This window comes from Pelobates fuscus, chromosome 4 (genome assembly GCF_036172605.1).
Source record: "Pelobates fuscus isolate aPelFus1 chromosome 4, aPelFus1.pri, whole genome shotgun sequence".
NCBI lineage: Eukaryota > Metazoa > Chordata > Amphibia > Anura > Pelobatidae > Pelobates > Pelobates fuscus.
Genome location: NC_086320.1, coordinates 93,599,393 through 93,620,440, shown reverse-complemented (window position 1 = coordinate 93,620,440; position 21,048 = coordinate 93,599,393). Strand labels below are relative to the sequence as shown.

The following is a 21,048-nucleotide window of genomic DNA, read 5'->3' as shown; positions in this document are numbered from 1 at the left end:
TGAGGTCCCTTCAAAGCAGGATGGTAGAAAAGTCTGGTCGGAAGATAATCAAACTGACCAGGTGACTGAGGGAGGGGAGTGAAAAGGGAGCAACAAACACAGCAATAAAACAGTGATAAAAAAAAACGAATAATTTACCACAGAAAAAAGGACAAATAAGGCATAGGTAATGCAACAAGGTTAAATTAAGGCAAATGTACCAAACTAAACAGAGATAAATAGATAATTTTCCAAATATGTAGAGAGATGTAAAAGTGTACTTAGCTGAGGAGGCAGCAGCAAAAGAAAGAGGGGTGGCTTAAGGTCACATGGGACATTATTAGGATAGGGACACTCTCATTGGTTAATGTGTTATATATGGTTAACCCTTTGGGGTAAATGATATTATTTACATTTTGTTGAATATTTACAGTATTTCTCTATTTTGCTGCTGAGGAATAAAAGAAAGAATAGCATACTAGGAGCCTCCGTGTCCTTTAATAAAATTAACAATCTGCTTCTATATCTTCCTGTGTCTGAATCTCCATTTGTTTTCCTGATGACTCTAGTTTTCATATATTATATAAGGAAAAGTAGGGACTAATTTTCCTTAAAGGGATCCTATAGTGCCAAGAAAACAAACCCTTTTTCCTGGCACTATAGGGTTATTAGGGGTGTGTCCTGCCAGGACCCCCCTCCCGCTGAGCTAAAGGGGTTAAAAAACCCTTCAGCAACTTACCTTAATCCAGTGCCGATGTCCCTTTAATAACCTTGTGTATTATTTTTTTTTGTAGCAAGCAGGTAGTAATCAACAAAATGTTTAATAGTTAACCCCTTAATGACGAGTGACGGACAAGGTCCGTCACTCAGGGGAAACCCTTAACGAAGAGTGACGGACCTCGTCCGTCACCTGTTAAAATTAACCCCAGACCGCCGCAATCGCGGCGATCGCGGGGTTAATGGTGCTCCGGTCTGCCACTGTATTAGAGGCAGACCGGGAGCACCGGATCCGGCTGTCCCAGCTCATGTGCCCGGTATACTGATATGTATATATCAGATATGTATATACCGGTACTTGATATGTATATATCAAATACACATGAGAAGTTCTTTGTTATAAGTTTGTGGTAAACCCCCAAAAAACACAATTTTGCGGTAAAATGGCTACGTAGAAAGTGTAAAAACAACCTTAGGTAAATAGCCTGTGGTGACAAACATACCAAATTCTAAAATCGCTCCACATTAAAAGTTTATTTTACTCCTTGTGCTTTGTGACCTGTAACTACCACAAAAAACTGAAAATCCCAGACATTATATATTCTGTAAATCAGAACAACTTAATTAATTTATTTTTAATTACTTTCCGTAACCTGCACTAATTGTGCACACATTATTATTGCAAAAACTGTAAAAAAAAACCTCAAAATGTTTATTTTTTTTGCATTTTTCTGTATTTTTTTTATAATAAATAAGCATTTATGTATATATATATATGTTACATCAAATTAAAGCCCTTTCGTTCCTTTAACAAACGGTATATAATATGCGTCGGTGCAATAAATTAGTAAAATGCAAATTGCAGTTGAACACAAACAGCAAAAAATGCTGTTGTCATTAAGTGAAAGACAAGCTTCTGAAGCTCTGTCCTTAAGGGGTTAACCCCTTAAGGACAGAGCTTCAGAAGCTTGTCTTTCACTTAATGACACAAGCATTTTTTGCATTTTTTTGCTGTTTGCGTTCAACTGCAATTTGCATTTTACTAATGTATTGCACCGACGCATATTATATACCGTTTTTTTAAAGGACAGAAAGGGCTTTAATTTGATGTAACATATATATATATACATAAATGCTTATTTATTATAAAAAAAATACAGAAAAATAAAAAAAAATGAAAAATCTTGATTTTTTTTAACAGTTTTTGCAATAATAATGTGTGCACAATTAGTGCAGGTTAAGGAAAGTAATTAAAAATAAATTAATTTAGTTGTTCTGATTTACAGAATATATAATGTGTCTGGGATTTTCAGTTTTTTGTGGTAGTTACAGGTCACAAAGCACAAGGAGTAAAATAAACTTTTAATGTGGAGAGATTTTAGAATTTGGTATGTTTGTCTTGTAAGCTTAATAGCCATAAAAGAAAACCGAATTGCCACACAAAAGTATATATTTGTATAAAGTAGACACCACAGGCTATTTACCTAAGGTTGTTTTGACACTTTCTACGTAGCCATTTTACCGCCAACCTCTGCTAAATATTGGAGTAAAATTGTGTTTTTTGGGGGTTTTCGCACACAAACGTATAACAAAGAACTTCTCATGTGTATTTTGTAAAGTTGGTGTGTGCTATTCCTGTACAAAGTTTTATTATGTGTTCAGTTACTTCTGCTGAGTACAACGGTACCCCCATTGTATGTCTTTGGCACTATTTTGTGAAGCTACAGTGCCATATAGGAGACCTGTCCTTGTCAGTATTCACAGTAGAATTTTGAGAGACGGATTTAATGAGCCTATGCTTCCATTTGGGGTATTATAACAGTTTGACGGTTCAAAAAAAAAAAAACCACAAAGGCCTACCATTTGTAAAAGTAGACACTCCAGGGTATATCATAAGGTGCATATTGTGCCTTAGCATGCCCCCATTTTTTCACCAATATATGCCAAAGTATGTGGTAAATAATAATTTGGGGCATTTTTTTTTACATACGGATTGCATTTTTGCTGGGCATTTTGTATATTTCATATGTGCCACTAAGTTCAAAACCTCCAAATTATGCTCAGCTTAGTCTTCTGAGTAAAAAGACATCCCCAATGAATGTCTTTGGTACTATTTTGTGAAGCTACAGTGCCATATTGGAGACCAATCCATATCAGATTTTACAGAACTTTGGATTTTGACGCTGGGCCTATGTGCAATTTCCAAGCATCTTCGCAGGTTTTAAATTCAAACTACCCCACAAAGGCCTACCATTTCTTAAAGTAGACACCCCAGGGTATTTCAAAAGGCATAGTTTGAACCTTAGCGTGGGATAATTTTTCAGCTAGCTTGTACCAGGTGTAGTGGTAATAAGCGTTTTTTCTGCCCTTTTGACACACAAAGTGAGTTTGCACAGTATATTTTGCAAACCTTATGTGTACCACCACTCTATAATACTTTATATGTTGCTCAGCTATGTCGGCTGAGTACAAAAATACCCCCGTATTTACCTTTGCCAGGTAAATGTGGACATCGGAGGGGCACATTTGGGACACAGCCATTGCATTTTTTTCAAACTTTACATTTTTACGCTGTGCCCATGTCCCATTTTAGAGTATTATACCAGGCTATATAATCCAAATACCCCATAAAGCCATACCATTTCTTAAAGAAGACATCCCAGGGTATTTCAAAAGGCATATTTTGAACCTTAGCGTGGGATCATTTTTCCGCTAGCTTGTACCAGGTGTAGTGGTAATGAGCGTTATTAAATGTATTTTTTAACTTTTTAAAACTTTTTAAAACTATTTTTTAAACTTTTGTTATGCTTATTAATTTTTTTAAAGTTTCTTAAACTTTCGTAAAACTGTTTTTTTACAGATTTAACATTTTTCTAAGCTTTTTTTTTTACCGTTAACCCCTAACTAGCAGTAAGCAGCACTAACAGTAAATTCCCCATTTTCCCATAACTCCCACCCACCCCAGCTAGCAAAATATTTAATTATACAATATTTACATTAGTTAATTGAATAAATTAACCCTGAGGGTTAAAAAATAAATAAAAGTTAATCGTCAGGGGTTAAAAAAAATTAGATCACAGTATAATACTGTGATCTGTATTTTGATCACTGTAGGCAGTGATCGACTGGCAGGGAAGGGGTTAATTTTTATTTGGACTGGGTAAAGGGTTTATTTTTTTTAATTTTTTACTTAACCCCTTAACGCTGTTACGGCGTTCTATGCCGTCGCGGCTTTAACCCCTTAAGGACCAAACTTCTGGAATAAAAGGGAATCATGACGTGTCACACACGTCATGTGTCCTTAAGGGGTTAAAGGGCTTTAAAGCCGTTTCGGCGGCATAGAACGCCGTAACGGCTGAAGCCCCCAGGAGGTACTGTGTACTCACCTCCGCCGCGATCCTCTTCTGGGGGGCTGCCTGAGAGCCCAGGCAGCCCCCCTCCGGCAAATGAGGCCCCCGGGGGCCATGTGATCGCTCTCAAAGAGCGATCACATGGCCCCCTATAGCTGGCGATGGATCTGCCAGCAGGGGGACTGTCTAAAATATTAGACAGTCCCCCTGCTGGTAGGAAAGTATAAAAAAAAAAAAATACACATGTTAAAATAAAATACAAGTATTTATATATATATAATATATGTATGTATATATATATATATATATATATATATATATATATAATATATATATACATATTATATATGTAACTTCATACAAAGTGTATTTTAATATTAATATTAATATATTAGTATTAAAATACACTTGGAATGACGTTACATATATATTATATATATATATATATATATATATATATAATAGATCTACATATATATATTATATATATATATATATATATATATATATATATATATATATACACGTATAATTAAAATAATAAATAAATAAGATAAATAATTAAATAAATAAAATATTGAAACAATTTAAAATAAATTATATATTCATATGTAATTTCATTCTAACTGTATTTTGTTATTAATATATATATATATATATTAGAAACAGAATACACTTAGAATGACATTCTATGTATATCTATCTATATATAAAATACAAATAAACGCAAATATATATATATATATATATATATATATATATATATAGATAAATACATATAATTACATAAAAGATTACATTAGTATACACGTAGAATTTAAATACCTATAAATGCATATATATTAAAATTCTACGTGTATATTCAAGTAATTTTTTAACATAATTATGTCATTTGATTAATTAAAATTTGATTGACATGCCTGACAACACAGGGAGAAAGTGCAGAGAATTTAATTCGCAAGCACTATATTTGACCCTGTAACTCTCCAAGACACCATAAAACCTGTATATAGGGGGTACTGTTTTACTCGGGAGACTTCGCTGAACTCAAATATTAGTGTTTCAAACTGGTAAATTGTATTACAACGATGATATTTTAAGTAAAAGTGACGTTTTTTGCATTTTTTACAAACAAACGGCACTTTTATGGACTATATTATTGTTGTAATATGTTTTACTGTTTTAAAACACTAATATTTGTGTTTAGTGAAATCTCACGAGAATAACAGTATCCCCCATGTACAGGTTTTATGGTGTTTTGGAAAGTTAGAGAGTCACATATAAGCCTTGCATTTCATTTTTTTGACATTGAAATTTGCCAGATTAGTTATGTTGCCTTTGAGACCGTATGGTAGCCCAGGAATAAGAATTACCCCATGATGGCATACCATTTGCAAAAGTAGACAACCCAAGGTATTGCAAATGGGGTATGCCCAGTCATTTTTAGTAGCCACTTAGTCACAAACACTGGCCAAATATTAGTGTTTTGCTTTTTTCACACAAAAACAAATATGAACGCTAACTTTGGCCAGTGTTTGTGACTAAGTGGCTACTAAAAAAGACTAAACATACCCCACGTTCAATACCTTGGGTTGTCTACTTTTTCAAATGGTATGCCATTATGGGGGTAATTCTCATTCCTGGGCTACCACACCGTCTCAAAGGTAACATTACTAATCTGGCAAATTTCAATTTGAAAATGGAACGTTCTATATTTGACCCTGTAACTTTCCAAAACACCATAAAACCTGTTAATGGGGTTACTGTTGTACCCGTGAGACATCGCTGATTACAAATATGTGCATTTTGTTGCAGTAAAACCTAACAGTATTATGACATTTACAGCTAAAATGTGAGGCGGAACTACAAATTAAAAAAAAAAAAAATCAAATTTCTCACAGTTTTTTTTATTTTATTCATAATAAATTGTTTCATATATAAATATTTTATATGAAATTAAAGCCCTGTTTCTCCTGAACAAAATGATATATAATAAGTGTGGGTGCATTTAATATGAAAGAGGTGAATTACGGTTGAACAGACATATAGCGCAAATTCCAGTTTTTGTTTACGTTTTGTTCAGAACGTGCACTATTGACTCCGTCCTGAAGGGGTTAAACGTTATTAAAACTATTTTTTTATCTTAATTTTTTAACTTTTTAAAGCTTATTTTAAAACTTTTTTTAACGTTAACCCCTAGTTAGCCTAACACTAAATCCCCCAATTCCCCACTAACTTCCACCCTCCCCAGCTAGCTAAATTTATCATTTTAAAATATTTAAATTAATTAATAAAATAAATTTAACCCCTCAGGGGTTAAAAAAAAAAAAATCAGATCATATTAAAATGTAATCCCTGCCAATTGATCACTGTAGTCAGTGATCAATTGGCAGGGAAGGGGTTAATTTTTTATTAAAATGGGTAAAGGGGGGTGGGATTTTAAATTTACTTTTTTTTTTACACTAGGGGGCAGGATCAGCACTGATCCGTCTCCCTGCACTTCACACTGAACCCGGAAGTGCAGGGAGGCGGAAGGTAAGTATACACAGCACATGTGCTCGCTCTGACATGCTGTCAGAGCGGGTACATGTACTGGGGCAGCCCGATCCGGTGCTCCCGGTCTGCCTCTAATACAGAGGCAGACCGGGAGCACCATTAACCCCACGATCGCGGCGATCTGGGGTTAATTTTACCGCGTGACGGACGAGGTCCGTCACCCGTCGTTAAGGGTATTCCCTGGATGACGGACCTTGTCCGTCACCCGTCCTGAAGGGGTTAAACTGTGAATAGTAAATAATCAACAAGCGAATTCCAAGGGAGGGAGGGAGCCCGGCGCTGGTGACCTCTCCTCCCTCTGCCAGAGGCGCACGCATTCAAACCGCCTACAGGAAAGCATTTTCAAATGCTTTCCTATAGACGTCCAACGTGAGTTCAATGAGATTTTCACACTGAGAATCGTGGAAGCAGCCTCTAGTGGCGGTCGGGGAGTCAGCCACTAGAGGCTGGATTAACCCTGCAGTGTAAACATAGTTTCTCTGAAACCGATATGTTTTCAGCTGCAGGGTTAAAACTAGAGGGACCTGGCACCCAGACCACTTCATTGAGTGGTCTGGGTGACTATAGTGGTCCTTTAATTATGGCAGACAAGCTGACAAAGCATCGCTCTTAAACAGGGCTCTGTTTCAGCTGCTAATCAAAAGCACCCACAATCCACCAGTAATATGAATCCCACAGAAGGGCAAACAGTAAACATTATGGGCAGAGGAGAAGAAAATCGCTCTGCCTAGGTATGGAGATCTAACACAAGGAAAAAAACACAGATTACAAATATAAAGGCATGGGGGGATTATTACTATGCTGTGGGCAGGAGGGGAAAAAAAAGCCACTAACAATATTAGTTTTATCTATATTTTAAAATCATTCATTAGCTGAGCACGTCAGCTAAAATATAACATACATAAAATACAACTAACACACATAAAATAGAGTATAATAAAGGGTAAAACAGCATTTTAATGATCCTGTATACAATGCAATGTTCAATTTTCTTACAAATTGAAGCTCTCCATTAACATCACAAACCATACGTTTCAGCAGAAGAACGCTTATGAAGCTGAAAGGGGGAGCTAGGAAAATAAAAATAAAACCAGAACCCTACAACTGGACGTGTGTGTAAACATGTGCCAGTCAGCCTGCCAAGATCGTATTGTGCCTTTTGTTCACAGGTTATTATGCTCTGACTAAATAGAAGCTTAAAAATCAAAGTGAAAGTGAAATGTTATTGGGTTAAATGGCGTGGTTTCTAACCTCAACGTATCATGAGAAAATGAAAACTCGCACTTGGCTTTTGGGAAGAAGTTTCGTTTTCTCTGGAAATGTTCGAGTCAGAAACAAATATTTGTTTAAGGACGTGATTCTAAATGTGCAGAGGAGTTCTCAAAATAACATGTTCTGATTTATCTGCAGGTGTGATGCAAGACACTAGCATCTCAAACGTTCCTAGAACTGACAGAGGGTTGAAACTGCAACACACTCATTTACGACTGCAAATTTACATTTCCCTATATTTAACTAATATGCATGTGTGGTATGAAAAGATAAATTTAAAGGGTTACTCCAAGTTCCATGACCACTTCAGTGATTTGAAGTTGTCATGGTGCTTTAACCCCTTAAGGACACATGACATGTGTGACATGTCATGATTCCCTTTTATTCCAAAACTTTGGTCCTTAAGGGGTTAAGTCTGTATGTGCAGCATTTTGCTATGAAACTGCACATACACATTTAAGTCCACCTCCAGGAGCATCATTGGGGTGTTATCAGCCAGCCCTAAAGTTCCATTGCACAGAATTGCATTCATTGACAGAGAGGTCAGTAGACAGTCGTGTTGCTAAATGGTTTTACCTCATTACTGGGAACCGGGTCAAGACACTCCTTACATCATAACCACTACAGTGGTCTGTGGTGGTTATGACGATTGGAGTAACCTTTAAAAAATAGAAATCCACACTTCTCTGCTCTGCAATTTGGGGACTTTATCTAAGCTATCTACCAATCGTTACACAATCTGCCCTGTGCATCTGGCAGGTAGCAAAGTGAAAACCCGCAGAGAAGAGGAGAAATGAAAAAAAAAAGGATCTTTTTCGTATTTCATGTCCCTGAAACGGATTACGTTACTTGCCATTGTTTATTGAAAATGTAAAATAAAATGAAGCAACTCATGAGAATAAAAAAAAAGAAAATAAAAAAGTTATGTGTTATTTTGTGGGGCACAACAGCACCATCTAGTGTTCTAAACTTAAACTAAATGATTTTGTGTTTTCCTTCTTGCTATACCTTACAGATCAAGTTATATAACAGGGCACAATGAGAAATTGGTACATTTTATTAAAGACACGGAGGCTCATATTATGCATAACTCTTTCTTTATTTCCTCAGCAAATGAAAGAAAAAACTGTATAGGTACACAGGCAACCAATCACATAACAGAGAAAGTGACTATATAAGGCCTGTGTCTCCCACAATCCCCGTCTTTCTTTGCTGCTTCCACAGACCGCTAAATATTTTGCTCCTGTTATTGTTTTTTTCCTGATATTATTGTTTTCTTGTTTAACCCCTTAAGGACCGGACTTTTTTGCGATGTTGTACATTTGCGACCAGGCATCTTTTTACACTTTTGTGGTGTTTGTGTTTAGCTGTAATTTTCCGCTCTCTCATTTACTGTTCCCATACAAATTATACATTGTTTTTTTCAGGACAAAATGGGCTTTCTTTACATACCATTATTTATATAATCTCATGTAATTTAATTTAAAAAAAATGAAAAAATATGATGAAAAATTGAAAAAAATACAAGTTTTTTGAATTTTATGTGAAAAATCTTTTACTCATCTACAAAAGCGAATGAAAAAAAACTGCTAAATAGATTCAAAATGTTGTCCTGAGTTCAAAAATACCCAGTGTTTACATGCTTTTTGCTATTTTTTTGCATGTTATAGGGCTATAAGTACAAGTAGGATATTGCGGTTTCAAAACATACATTTTAAAAATGTATCCATAGTGACATTGTAACACTATTATCTGTCATAAATTGCTAAATAACACCCCACATGTACATATTTTTTTAAAAGTAGACAACCCAGGGTATTCAATATGGGGTATGCCCAGAATTTTTTTGTAGCCACTTAGTCGCAAACACTGGCCAAAGTTAGCGTTCATATTTGTTTGTGTGTGAAAAAAGTAAAAAACTAAATTGAACGCTAATTTTGGCCAGTGTTTGTGACTAAGTGGTTACTAAAAAAGACTGGACATAACCCAAGGTATTGCAAATGGGGTGTCTTCTTTTGCAAATGGTATGCCATCATGGGGGAATTCTCATTCCTGGGCTACCATACGCTCTCAAAGGCAACGTAACCAACCTGGCCATTTTCAATGTAAAAATATTTGACCCATATATTTGACCCTGTAACTTTCAAAAACGCTATAAAACCTGTACATGGGGGATCCTGTTCTACTCAGGAGACTTTGCTGAACACAAATATTAGTGTTTCAAAACTGGAAAATGTATCACAACAATTATATCATCAGTAAAAGTGCTGTTTGTGTGTGAAAAATGCAAAAAAAAGTCACTTTCACTGACAATATCATCGCTGTGATATGTTTTACTGTTTTGAATCACTAATATTTGTGTTCAGCGAAGTCTCCCGAGTAAAACAGTACCCCCCATGTACAGGTTTTAGGGTGTCGTAGAACGTTACAGGGTAAAATACAGTGATAGCAAATTAAATTCTCTGGACTTTCGGCCTGGGCATCAATAAAATAACTTAATTATGTAAAAATATTACATAAATACGCACGTAGAATTTAAATATATATGCATATTTATATATTTGAAGTCTACGTGTATATTTATATAATTATTTATGTAATTTTGTATATGGACATATGAATAGTTCGCATTCTTTTTATTTATTTATATATACAATTTCATTCTAAGTGTATTTTGATATAAATATATATATTAATATCAAAATACAGTTAGAATAAAATTTCGTATAGATATATAATTTTTTTTAATTTTTATTATTATTTTTAATTTTTTTAATTTAAATTATTTATTATTAGTATTTTATAATAATATATATATACTATATATAGTTATTATATATATTATATATATACACGTGTGTAAATTAATTATAAGTGTATTTTTATATTAATATATGTACATATTAATATAAAAATACACTTATATATATGATATATAGACATATATTATATATATATTAATATATGTACATATTAATATAAAAATACACTTATATATATGATATATAGACCTATATTATATAGGTATAATATATGTCTATATATCATATATAATATTTTTTTTTATTAACTTTCACTTTAAATTTTTTTATGATTTTACAGTTGCAGGGAGACTGCCTGTCAGCACAGACAGTCCCCCTGCAGGCAGAGACTAGGACACCTATTGTGACCATGTGGTCGCCCTGTTGGGCGATCACATGGCCCCAGGGGTCCTAAACCGCCATGGGGAGACTGTCTGGGCTGCAGGCAGTCTCCCCACACCGGGAGCACCGCCGATCGCCGCCGGGGGAACGACGGCGATCGGGTAAGTACATTTTAAATTTAGGACGGTTCAGGACCGTCGTCGGTCGGCAAGGGAAAAATGCCGGTGACGGTCCTGAACCGTCTAGCGTCCTCAAGGGGTTAATGTTTATTATCTTTGCTCATTATTATTGTGTGTAGTTGCCTTATCTGTGCAGCTGTTTTTTTCTATTTCTTATGCCTGCCTTCCGCTGGTGTGCTCGGGCTAGCCCCTAACTTGTGCCCTGGTTTTCCCCTCAACCGTTTGCTTTCCCCTGCGCTCTCCCTGCAGGTGCCGTGCGAGACCCGGTGCTGTTTTCCTAGCCGCGGCTGTTCTACTTTGCCGCGGCTGTTTATTGCTCTCCTGCTTTTCTCCTCGATCGCGGGCTGCCCGCGCGGGTAGGGTGCACGCGCCCCTTCCCCCGTCAGGAATCAGTCTGCGATCGATATTCTGCACGTGCGGCGGCCATTTTGGGCAGTCCTTCAGGCTGATCGGTCGCTCACTCTGCTGCTGTGCGGTCTGGTCTCTGGGTCCCCTGAGTGCACCAGCGGGCAGGTTTTCCTTTTCCCTTGTGTTTTTCTGTGGGTCAATCAACCCTTCCGTTTTTGCTCATTTAAAAGGTATATGCCCTAGTCTTTTATACTTACCTATTTAAAGGTATATTTCCCTAGTTTTTTTATACTTTACCTATTACTTTGTCAACATGCAGGATAGGGAGGAAGGGCCTGAAGGCCCCACTGGTGATTTTAATATTGACAATCCTGAAGGGGCTATGGCCTCCCAGGAATTTCAGGCCCTGCTGGATGCCACTATGGCATCCTCCTTGCAAAAAGCTTTTGCTTCAGCTATGGGTGCTGTTTCTTCCTCCTTCTCCCAGTCCCTGCATTCCATGCTTATGCCCTCACTAGCGACCCCTGCCCTCCTGAGTCAGGGGATCCCTTTCCTCTGCCTAGACTGTGCCTGGTGCCCGTGTAAAAGGTGAAGGCGAAGTCTAAACACGTTGACTCCCACTCCTCGATGCAGGTTTTACCTGCCATGACTGACGCACTGGAGGAACTAAAGGAACACGCAAAGCACCATAACCACTGCAGATTAGTTAAATAATTTGAGAACAGTCTCACATTTTACCTGGAGTGTGCCAATGGTTACTCCTGTGCCCCCCGAAGCTATGTGTACTGAGAAGTCTAAAGCTCTTAGTCAATGATGAGACTGGCATTTGTCAAGTAAGTTGTCAAACCGTTCTTAAACACTTTGACATACTTACCCTGGGACGGCACCAAGGCACTCGTCACCATTACTAGTTCAGCAGGTTGTAGTGGTTACAGTGATGCTTTAAAGGCTGGTTTTGATGTGACATTATCAGCTCTTAAATCAGCACTCCAAACTCCAAATCAGCACTCCAAACCACTTAAGGTGCCTTCTTGCCGTCATTGGCAACCGTTTAACCCTAAAGTTGGGGCTCTGTCACCCAGCACTTCTGATTCCAGTCTTCTGTTCCTTGCCAGATATACTGTTTTTTCCCCATTGTTCCCATCAGCGGCCTCCAAGCTAACCCTTCCTCATACGGCAGAGGAATGTGCCAGAGCCCCAGTGGTAGCCCCAATGGAGGCCATGAAGCGGAGGACCACAATTAATGTAAACACCTCCTGCGTAAATTATTTGCCATGGTAGAGTAAAATCACTACTATTCAGCTGAAGCAAGTACAGTCTGACTTTCCTAATTCGTAACAAATCAACACTGCAACACATCTAAATACAGTATGCCTAAGTGTAGTGTATTACACTCATAAGACAATTAGTAAAAAAATAAAATTAAAAAAAAGTCTTCCCCGCTCTCCCAACACCTGATGGTGTGCACTGCCACCACAACACACTCAGGCTTGTATCCAGTTAAGCATGTATAACAGCCTAGAAAACTCATGTTACCAAAACTCAGACTAGAACAAAACCATGTGTGACTCCACATCACAGTCAGAATGCAATGCACAGTTGTAACACACACACAGCTGTTGTAGTCACTCAGTACAGTTAAAGGGACCTTTAATGGTTTTCACTTGTGTCTGCTCATTGAGTTCAGAGGATCAACATAAATACTGAAACAAAATCTCAAAGAAACAAATAGAATTCTAGAAAGAAAAAGCAGAAGGGGATTTCTGTGCATTGGCTGGTAGTGCAATATGTCACCACATAATGTCACAAGCGCTGGTGAACCAGTTGCAGAAGCTTTACACAGCAATAAGTCAGGGTGCAAAAAAAATGGATTAAAAAAATAAAATATTAATTTTAATTTTTTCTTCAAAAATCAGATTTATTTTAATAAAATTATTTTGGGTGAAAAATCTATTTAAAACTAGATGATAGTCCAAAGGTTATTCAGCATGAAAACAAGATTAGTTATGTAGCATGATGCTGTATATTCATGTAACATTTACATCAATTCTAAAAGTTAACTGACCTTGACTCCACAGAGAAAACATGCACCTTTTCACTGAATTTTTTAATAAAATAAAGTTCAGAAAAATACCTGATTCCCATCGTTCTTCAACAAACCTATGCACAGCTTACTTTAAAACGGTTAATCCAAGTACCATGACCAATTCTGTGCCTTTGAGTGATCATGGTGCTTGGAGTCTGTGTTTGAAGCTTTTCAGAATGAATCTCTGCATATATTGAGATATTTTATATTGCTGTCAGAGGTGGCAGTGCCATTTGTAACGCCATGATCCAGCGGAGAGCAAGAGTTTTATGCTGGTTAATGTCAATTCTGTGCATACACTTTACACACAGGTTTATTCATTTTCTAAATGAGCTCTGCTGACACATTCAGCCAATGAATGACTGGCGGGATCGACATTGGACTCTGCAGAAGTCAGATGCATATAATCCAGCATCGAGGAGCACCTGGTGGAAACTTAATGTAGTTGTTATAAGGAGTATAATCATTCCCTGCAGGCCTTTTGCTGTAAGAGGCAGTGCTTACATTGCCCCCTATGGACACCTCCAGTCGCCATGTCTCAGATGGCCACTGGAGGTGCTTCCGTACGGCGTCTCCAAGCAGCTGAACTTTCCTCACAGAGATGCACTGATTCAATGGATTTCTATAAGGGGGTGCTGATGGGCCAAGCTAGCTTTTGGCCCTGCCCTGCCTCCTATGGTAAAGCATTGGATTGGCTGAAATCATAAAGTTTGGCTAGCGCTGGCAGACCTGCGCTGCAAACAATATAGGTTTTATTACCTTTTAAAGGGGAAAAGGGGGACAAGCCACCTATATGGTGGTTGTAACACAATAGGATCAGGAACACATGTTTGTGTTCCTGACCCTATAGTTTTCCTTTAACCTATTAAATTGGATATAGTTCCCCTTGCAATAAATTATCTATTCATAATCATGTACAATGGTATATATATATATATATATATATATATATATATATAAAAATCAGCTCTGATATAATTGTTAAACTGGTCTGAACAGTTATTACTCTGAAGATGAAGTCTCCACCTGGTTGGAAATATTAAAATTACAACAACCGGCAAGAATTAGTCTTTACATTTAAAAAAAAAAAACATTATTTAAATAGACCTGACTTAACTCACATCTACTCTTTAATAAATCCAAATTAAATATTGTGATTGAATCTTTCAATCAAGTTCTTGGTTTTCTTTTGATTTCTATGGAATTATTATTATTTTTTATTTTATTTATTGCATTTTCAATTTAGACATTAGAATTCTTAGACATGGACATCATATGGAATTAATTTTAGATTTAAAAGCAGTCAGCTTCTTTGTATCTACAATAACATTTGCCTAGCTTGCATTTTCTGTTTTACATTCTATAAATGTTTGCTGCTTTTAAAAACACAACTGTTTAATGCTTTTTATGTTACCAGTAGTTTGGTGTGTTAAAATGATGGCTAGTCACAGCGCTGCAGAGATTTGTGGACTATAGAAGATACTCGACAATCAAGGAATTATAGTGTACCATAACATGTAGCAGCCTTAGTCTTCACATTTTTCTCTCACTCAAATGCGGAATAACAAACTTACCTGAAGAAGTTCCAAGGTCATAGGCAGACTTTTAAGTTCCTTCAACAGATCGAGAGCTCCCACCTGTATAGAAAGATTATATATGAGCATGAATTTCAACTGAGCTTTCATTACTCTTTACATTTCCCGGTCTTTCTAAACTTTTGCTAGACTGTGGTAAAAGAAATACTATCCTTTCCATCGGAACTGTATAAGCCCTGCCTGCCCCGCAGCCCACCCCAGTACAGTTGTTATACATTATGCTAAAATCAAGTACATCAAATTAAAAAGTGAATCAAGTAAAATCCAACTCTAATTGAATGATGGACAAAAATAAATAAATATAAATGGTGAGCTATGCAGTAAGAAAACACTAAAACACTACTTTATTCCAGAGAACTTATAGGCCTCTTGAAAACCTTGTGATTATGTCTTCAGAAAATTTCAGTGGTATTAAAAACAATAAGAGACAATTCACCAATCTGATTCTTCTACCTCACTGGTTCATAGCACCTGGATTGCTACCCAAAAATGGTCCCATCCCCCCAATGTCATTACAATGGCCCCACTGATAACAGGCACATCAGTAATTGGAACCAATGTATTTTCCCAATTTTCCAACTGAACAATGTCATATGCATAATTTTACCAATAAAAAAAATAAATAAAAATAAGGCTACGATCTGCTAAATGTACAGTATATAAAATACAGAACATCAAAAGCTAGGCATAAAATGGATTCAAGTCAACTCAAGACCGAATAATAAGTACCGTATATACTCGAGTATAAGTCGAGTTTTTTGGCACATTTTTGTGCTGAAAAACCCCAACTCGACTTATACTGGAGTCAATGTCTGTATTAGGGCAACTTACATTGCCATAATACAGACAAGGGGCTGTTGGGGGCTGGCAGGAAGCGTTTACTTACCTTTCCTGCAGCTCCTGTCAGCTCCCTCCTCCTCCTCCGCGCCGGTCCGGTCAGCTCCCTTCTCCTCCAGTGTAAGTCTCGCGAGAGCTGCGGGGTCAGAGCGTTGCCACGGTAATCCGCGCGGCCGCGAGACTTACAGTGGGACTTGACAGGGGAGCTGACCGGACCGGCACGGAGGAGAAGGGAGCTGACAGGAGCTGCAGGAAAGGTAAGTAAATGCTTCCTGCCAGCCCCCTCCTACACAGCCATCCACTGGACCACCAGGGAATGAGAGCCCCCCTCCCTGGCCAGCTAACAAGCAGGGAGGGGTGATGAAAATAAATAAAAATGTAAATAAAAAAAATAAAAAATTACTAATAAAACAAAAATTAATATTAAAATAATAATAAAAAAATAATAAAAAAAATGCCCACCCCCCCACCAAGGCTCTGCATCACACACACACACACACACACTGTAAATAAATATTCAATTAATATAATTTTTTTAGGATCTAATTTTATTTAGAAATTTACCAGTAGCTGCTGCATTTCCCACCCTAGTCTTATACTCTAGTCAATACGTTTTCCCAGTTTTTTGGGGTAAAATTAGGGGCCTCGGCTTATATTCGAGTATATACGGTATGCAGAAAAACATATTTTGAGTCATAAAATAAGGTGAACACATCTTTTTAGTCACAAAGATCAACTACATGCACAAATGCTGAGGGCCAATACCTTGGAATCTATTACTGGGTTAAAACTGAGTATTTCATATTCTAAATGCTTATCTCATTTATGCAGAAGTTCAATCGTTTACTCAGATATATGTAGTTCTTTTACAAAAATCACACTATACTTTATCGTCCCATTATAAGTTATTGCACCCTTTGTTTTCCCATATGAAGAGGAATAAAGTACATTGACAACTCCACTTCTCAAACCAACTATAAATTAATATCACCTAGTACAGGACGCCGACACACATAGCACTGGCTTACTTACTGTAATAAAGGAAAATTCAGGTAGCAGCTAATGCAGGGGATCGATCTACATATCATGTTATCATACTATTTTCCATTACCTGGCGGTTCTGCACCATACCGTTGGCAACTATCAAAGAGTTAACAAAGTAACTGAACTTATGTAAAATGTATATATTGGTGTTATGGATATGTTTGCATATACAGCGGTCTGTGTGCCTACCACTTTTTGTCTTCACAATTGCAATACATCAATAAAACAAGATTTAAAAAAAAAAAAAAAAAATATATATATATATATATATATATATATATATATATATTCCACTTCTCCACATAGTTATTAAACATTTTATAGTAATAAGTCTTATTGAGAAAAAAATGAAAGGAAAGCACCTCGTACAAGATACAAAACAGACAAATGAGTTGTGAACAAATGCAGATAATGTTACAACAGAGTTCAAAACAAAAACGAGTTTATATCAGGCCTCATCCTCAATAGCATAATGTTGATATATCAACGAGGGCACACAAAATATAAACAGAGAAATATTAACTGGCATTGCCCCAGGAGAACTTCTGAACGCCAAGAAGTGATAAGCCCAGTTTGTAATGCAGTACGCAGTCAAGCAAAGTGGTAGAGAAAGTAAGAAGGCATTCATGTATCAGAAGAAGGAGATAAATGAAGGTAAGGGCAGGTGAATGCAGTAACATGCAGCAATCCTATCAGGTGCAAAAAACAAAAATGAAGTCCTTCAGGAGATTCCAATATTTGCAATCAAGATATCAGTATATTTTATAAATGTGCCAGCCTTTAAGCCTGAAATATGATAATAGGCCACAAATTAGAAACTAAAATTAAATTTAAAAAATGAATAACATAACAGACACTGAAAGAAAAATCTGATCAGTATATGTCTGACTCTGACTGTTACTCAGTAGCTATAGGATCCAGCAGTAGTGGATTGTCAAAACAAAAAGATTTAAGGCTTTAACAAAAACCTTGAGTAAAGTTGACCAACCACGGTTCCATTGGGCATCTAGGTTCCTCCAAGAGTGGGGCTCACAACAGACAAGGCATTCGTCCAGGCTCCCATCCAAGTATTGGTGTAAAGCACAACCTGGGGAACACGAAGCATAAAGGCGCATAGCCATGGAGACACACATCCAGACTGCTAAAGCCAGGGTTCCGTAATAAAGAACAAATGGGGATGATAAAACTGAGCTCTATACTATTTTGCCCAATCTGAATGACAGTGAGTGGCTAAGAGTGCTGGGATAACTGCTCCTGATTGGACAAAGTTAAAATTGATAACAGGATGTGTTAGAAGGCTCTAGCATTAAAAAAAAAAACAACAACAACAACACATTATAGATTTAGGGGGTGCTCCTGTTCACTGAGAAAACAAAAAAGAACAGGTTACTTTGTCTTACTCCTGCTGCAAAATTGTCTATTGGCCACAGCTCCACTCCATCCACAAGAGATCCTTGCTAGTGAGCATCACCAGAGACAATCCTGTACATTAAGGTACTATGACACATGCACAGTAATTGTCACACACCAGCAATAGAATGATTCCCTTAGAGAAGCACTAAATTAATTTAAAAAGTGCCAAGTAAGCCAGAGGAGACACTGAAAGCTGAAGTGCTACAAAAGTTTAAAATGCTCCTTTTACTAAACATTATCATTATGGTCTAGGGGCAGGGATAAGAAATCTTTTAGTAGTACTGTGCCAAAGAACATCTTAAAGTCCCATGGCGTGCCGATCCTAATTTTTAAAATCAGTGTGTATGTTGCTGTATTGCGCTTGTGCTATTTATGGGTTGTGCAGTTGCTTTGCAGCGTATGATACCTATGAATGTGGGCTGTGTAAGGGGGCTGCTTGGGGAATTTATATGTTCTTGGTGGTGTGTGGGGGGGGCTGCTTGAGTTATTGCATGTGAAAGGCTGCTTGTGGGATATTGTGTGTGTATGTGGATTGTCCGTTGTGTTGTGTTTGTGGGCTGTTTGTATTACTTAATACAAGTACGTGCAGAACCGGCGCTGGAGGCCGCCTTGTAGGCCAAGATAAGAAAGCACCGGGTGGTCTCCAGGCACCATAACAACTTTATAAGATGAAGTTGTTGCAGTGACCGCGGTGTTCCTTTAACCCCTTAAAGGGAATCTCCAGTGCCAGGAAAACAATCAGTTTTCCTGGCACTGCAGGATTCCTCTCCCTCCCACCCCCCAATCCCCAGTTGCAGAAGGGGTGAAAACCCCTTCAGTGACTTACCTGAGGCAGCGACATGTCCCACGTCGCTGCCTGCTCCTCCCCCGCCGCTCCACCTTCTGCATACGTCGGCCGGTGGGCGAGACTGATCCCGCCCACCGGCCGAGGAGACCTAATGCGCATGTGCAGCAATGCCGCGCATGCGCATTAGCGCACCCCGTAGGAAAGCATTGAAAGCGATTTTCAATGCTTTCCTATGGGGAATTGAGCGACGCTGGAGGTCCTCACACAGCGTGAGGACGTCCAGCGACGCTCTAGCACAGAAAACCTGTGCTATAGAGCAGGAAGTTCCCTCTAGTGGCTGTCTAATAGACAGCCACTAGGGGAGGACTTAACCCTGCAAGGTAATTATTGCAGTTTAAAGAAAACTGCAATAATTACACTTGCAGGGTTAAGGGTAGTGGGAGTTGGCACCCAGACCACTCCAATGGGCAAAAGTGGTCTGGGTGCCTACAGTGTCCCTTTAAGGACACATGACATGTGTAACATGCCATGATTCCCTTTTATTCCAGAAGTTTGGTCCTTAAGGGGTTAAACTACGATAAATGGGTTTAGAAATCAGTCTGTGTGAATGAGATACATTGTTCTTGTTCCAAATTGCATTTTATTTGTATAAAATGATCAGTAAGTCACCTAGAATTTCCCTGAACAGCCCATTCTCTGGTCACACCCCCACCCCTAAAATTAGAGCGTCCCTCTTTGTCCTATTGCAATGTTGGGAGATGTGATAGAGGGTGCACAGTGTCTGACACGGGTGCGCGCACCTGCCTTGACACACCGAGGGCGCCTGCAACCCAGAACGAACCAACTAACCGGGGATGGAGGGTGAGGGCTCCCCCTTACTCAGATTATCCGCCGTTACCCCGGTACGGACAGCCTGTACCATTATACCTCCCCACCCCTCCAGCACGGCTTGCAAGGAACTCACCGTGTTTTTTTTCTGCACCATCCGCTCCATTTTCCTGGCGATGCGGATGATCTCTTCCCCCGTGGCCGCGCTCATGGTTGCCGAGCACTAAGGCAATGGCCGCACGCTCTGTTTGGAAACACAGCCTGCTCCACGTTCTGTGGCAGGCGGGGGGTGGGAGGGACAGGTTCAGGGGCCAGTCAGTCAGTGAGCAGACCTCCCCGGGCTCACAGCGGCAAAAAGCGATTTCCCGCCTGCGCGAACAAGCAGCTCTCTCAGCTACCCGACCGGAAGTGATGCGCGACGGCCACAAATGGAGGTGTCGCAAATCCAGGGACATTATAATAAGTTCGCTCCCCCTTCCGGTGAGCTAGACCTTACCTGGAGCCCGGTCACTGAGTACCTCGCTGAGAGCCCTGTCATGGAGAGCCATGGCCTCAAACTGGGAGCCCTGTCATAGAATGCCACGGCCTCAAACTGGGAGCCCTGTCATAGAGTGCCACGGCCTCAAACTGGGAGCCCTGTCATAGAGTGCCACGGCCTCAAACTGGGAGCCCTGTCATAGAGTGCCATGGCCTCAAACTGGGAGCCCTGTCATAGAGTACCATGGCCTCAAACTGGGAGCCCTGTCATAGAGTGCCATGGCCTCAAACTGGGAGCCCTGTCATAGAGAGCCATGGCCTCAAACTGGGAGCCCTGTCATAGAGTACCATGGCCTCAAACTGGGAGCCCTGTCATAGAGTACCATGGCCTCAAACTGGGAGCCCTGTCATAGAGTACCATGGCCTCAAACTGGGAG

At 38.6% G+C, this 21,048-nt stretch overlaps 1 protein-coding gene across 2 annotated transcripts in view; it reads right to left on the bottom strand.

Annotated features, from left to right (window-relative positions):
- The window catches only part of TCEA1 (transcription elongation factor A1), a 40,690-nt gene extending 20,144 nt beyond the window's left edge, over window positions 1–20,546 (bottom strand). For both annotated transcript variants that reach the window (XM_063451392.1, XM_063451393.1), the window contains exons 1-2: window positions 20,271–20,546; window positions 15,205–15,267 (exon numbers count right to left, since the gene is read on the bottom strand). In XM_063451392.1, the coding sequence (XP_063307462.1) occupies window positions 15,205–15,267; window positions 20,271–20,345 (138 nt within the window). In that variant the 5' untranslated portion in view covers window positions 20,346–20,546. The remainder of the gene's footprint in view (window positions 1–15,204; window positions 15,268–20,270) is intronic.
- Window positions 20,547–21,048: the final 502 nt, after the last annotated feature.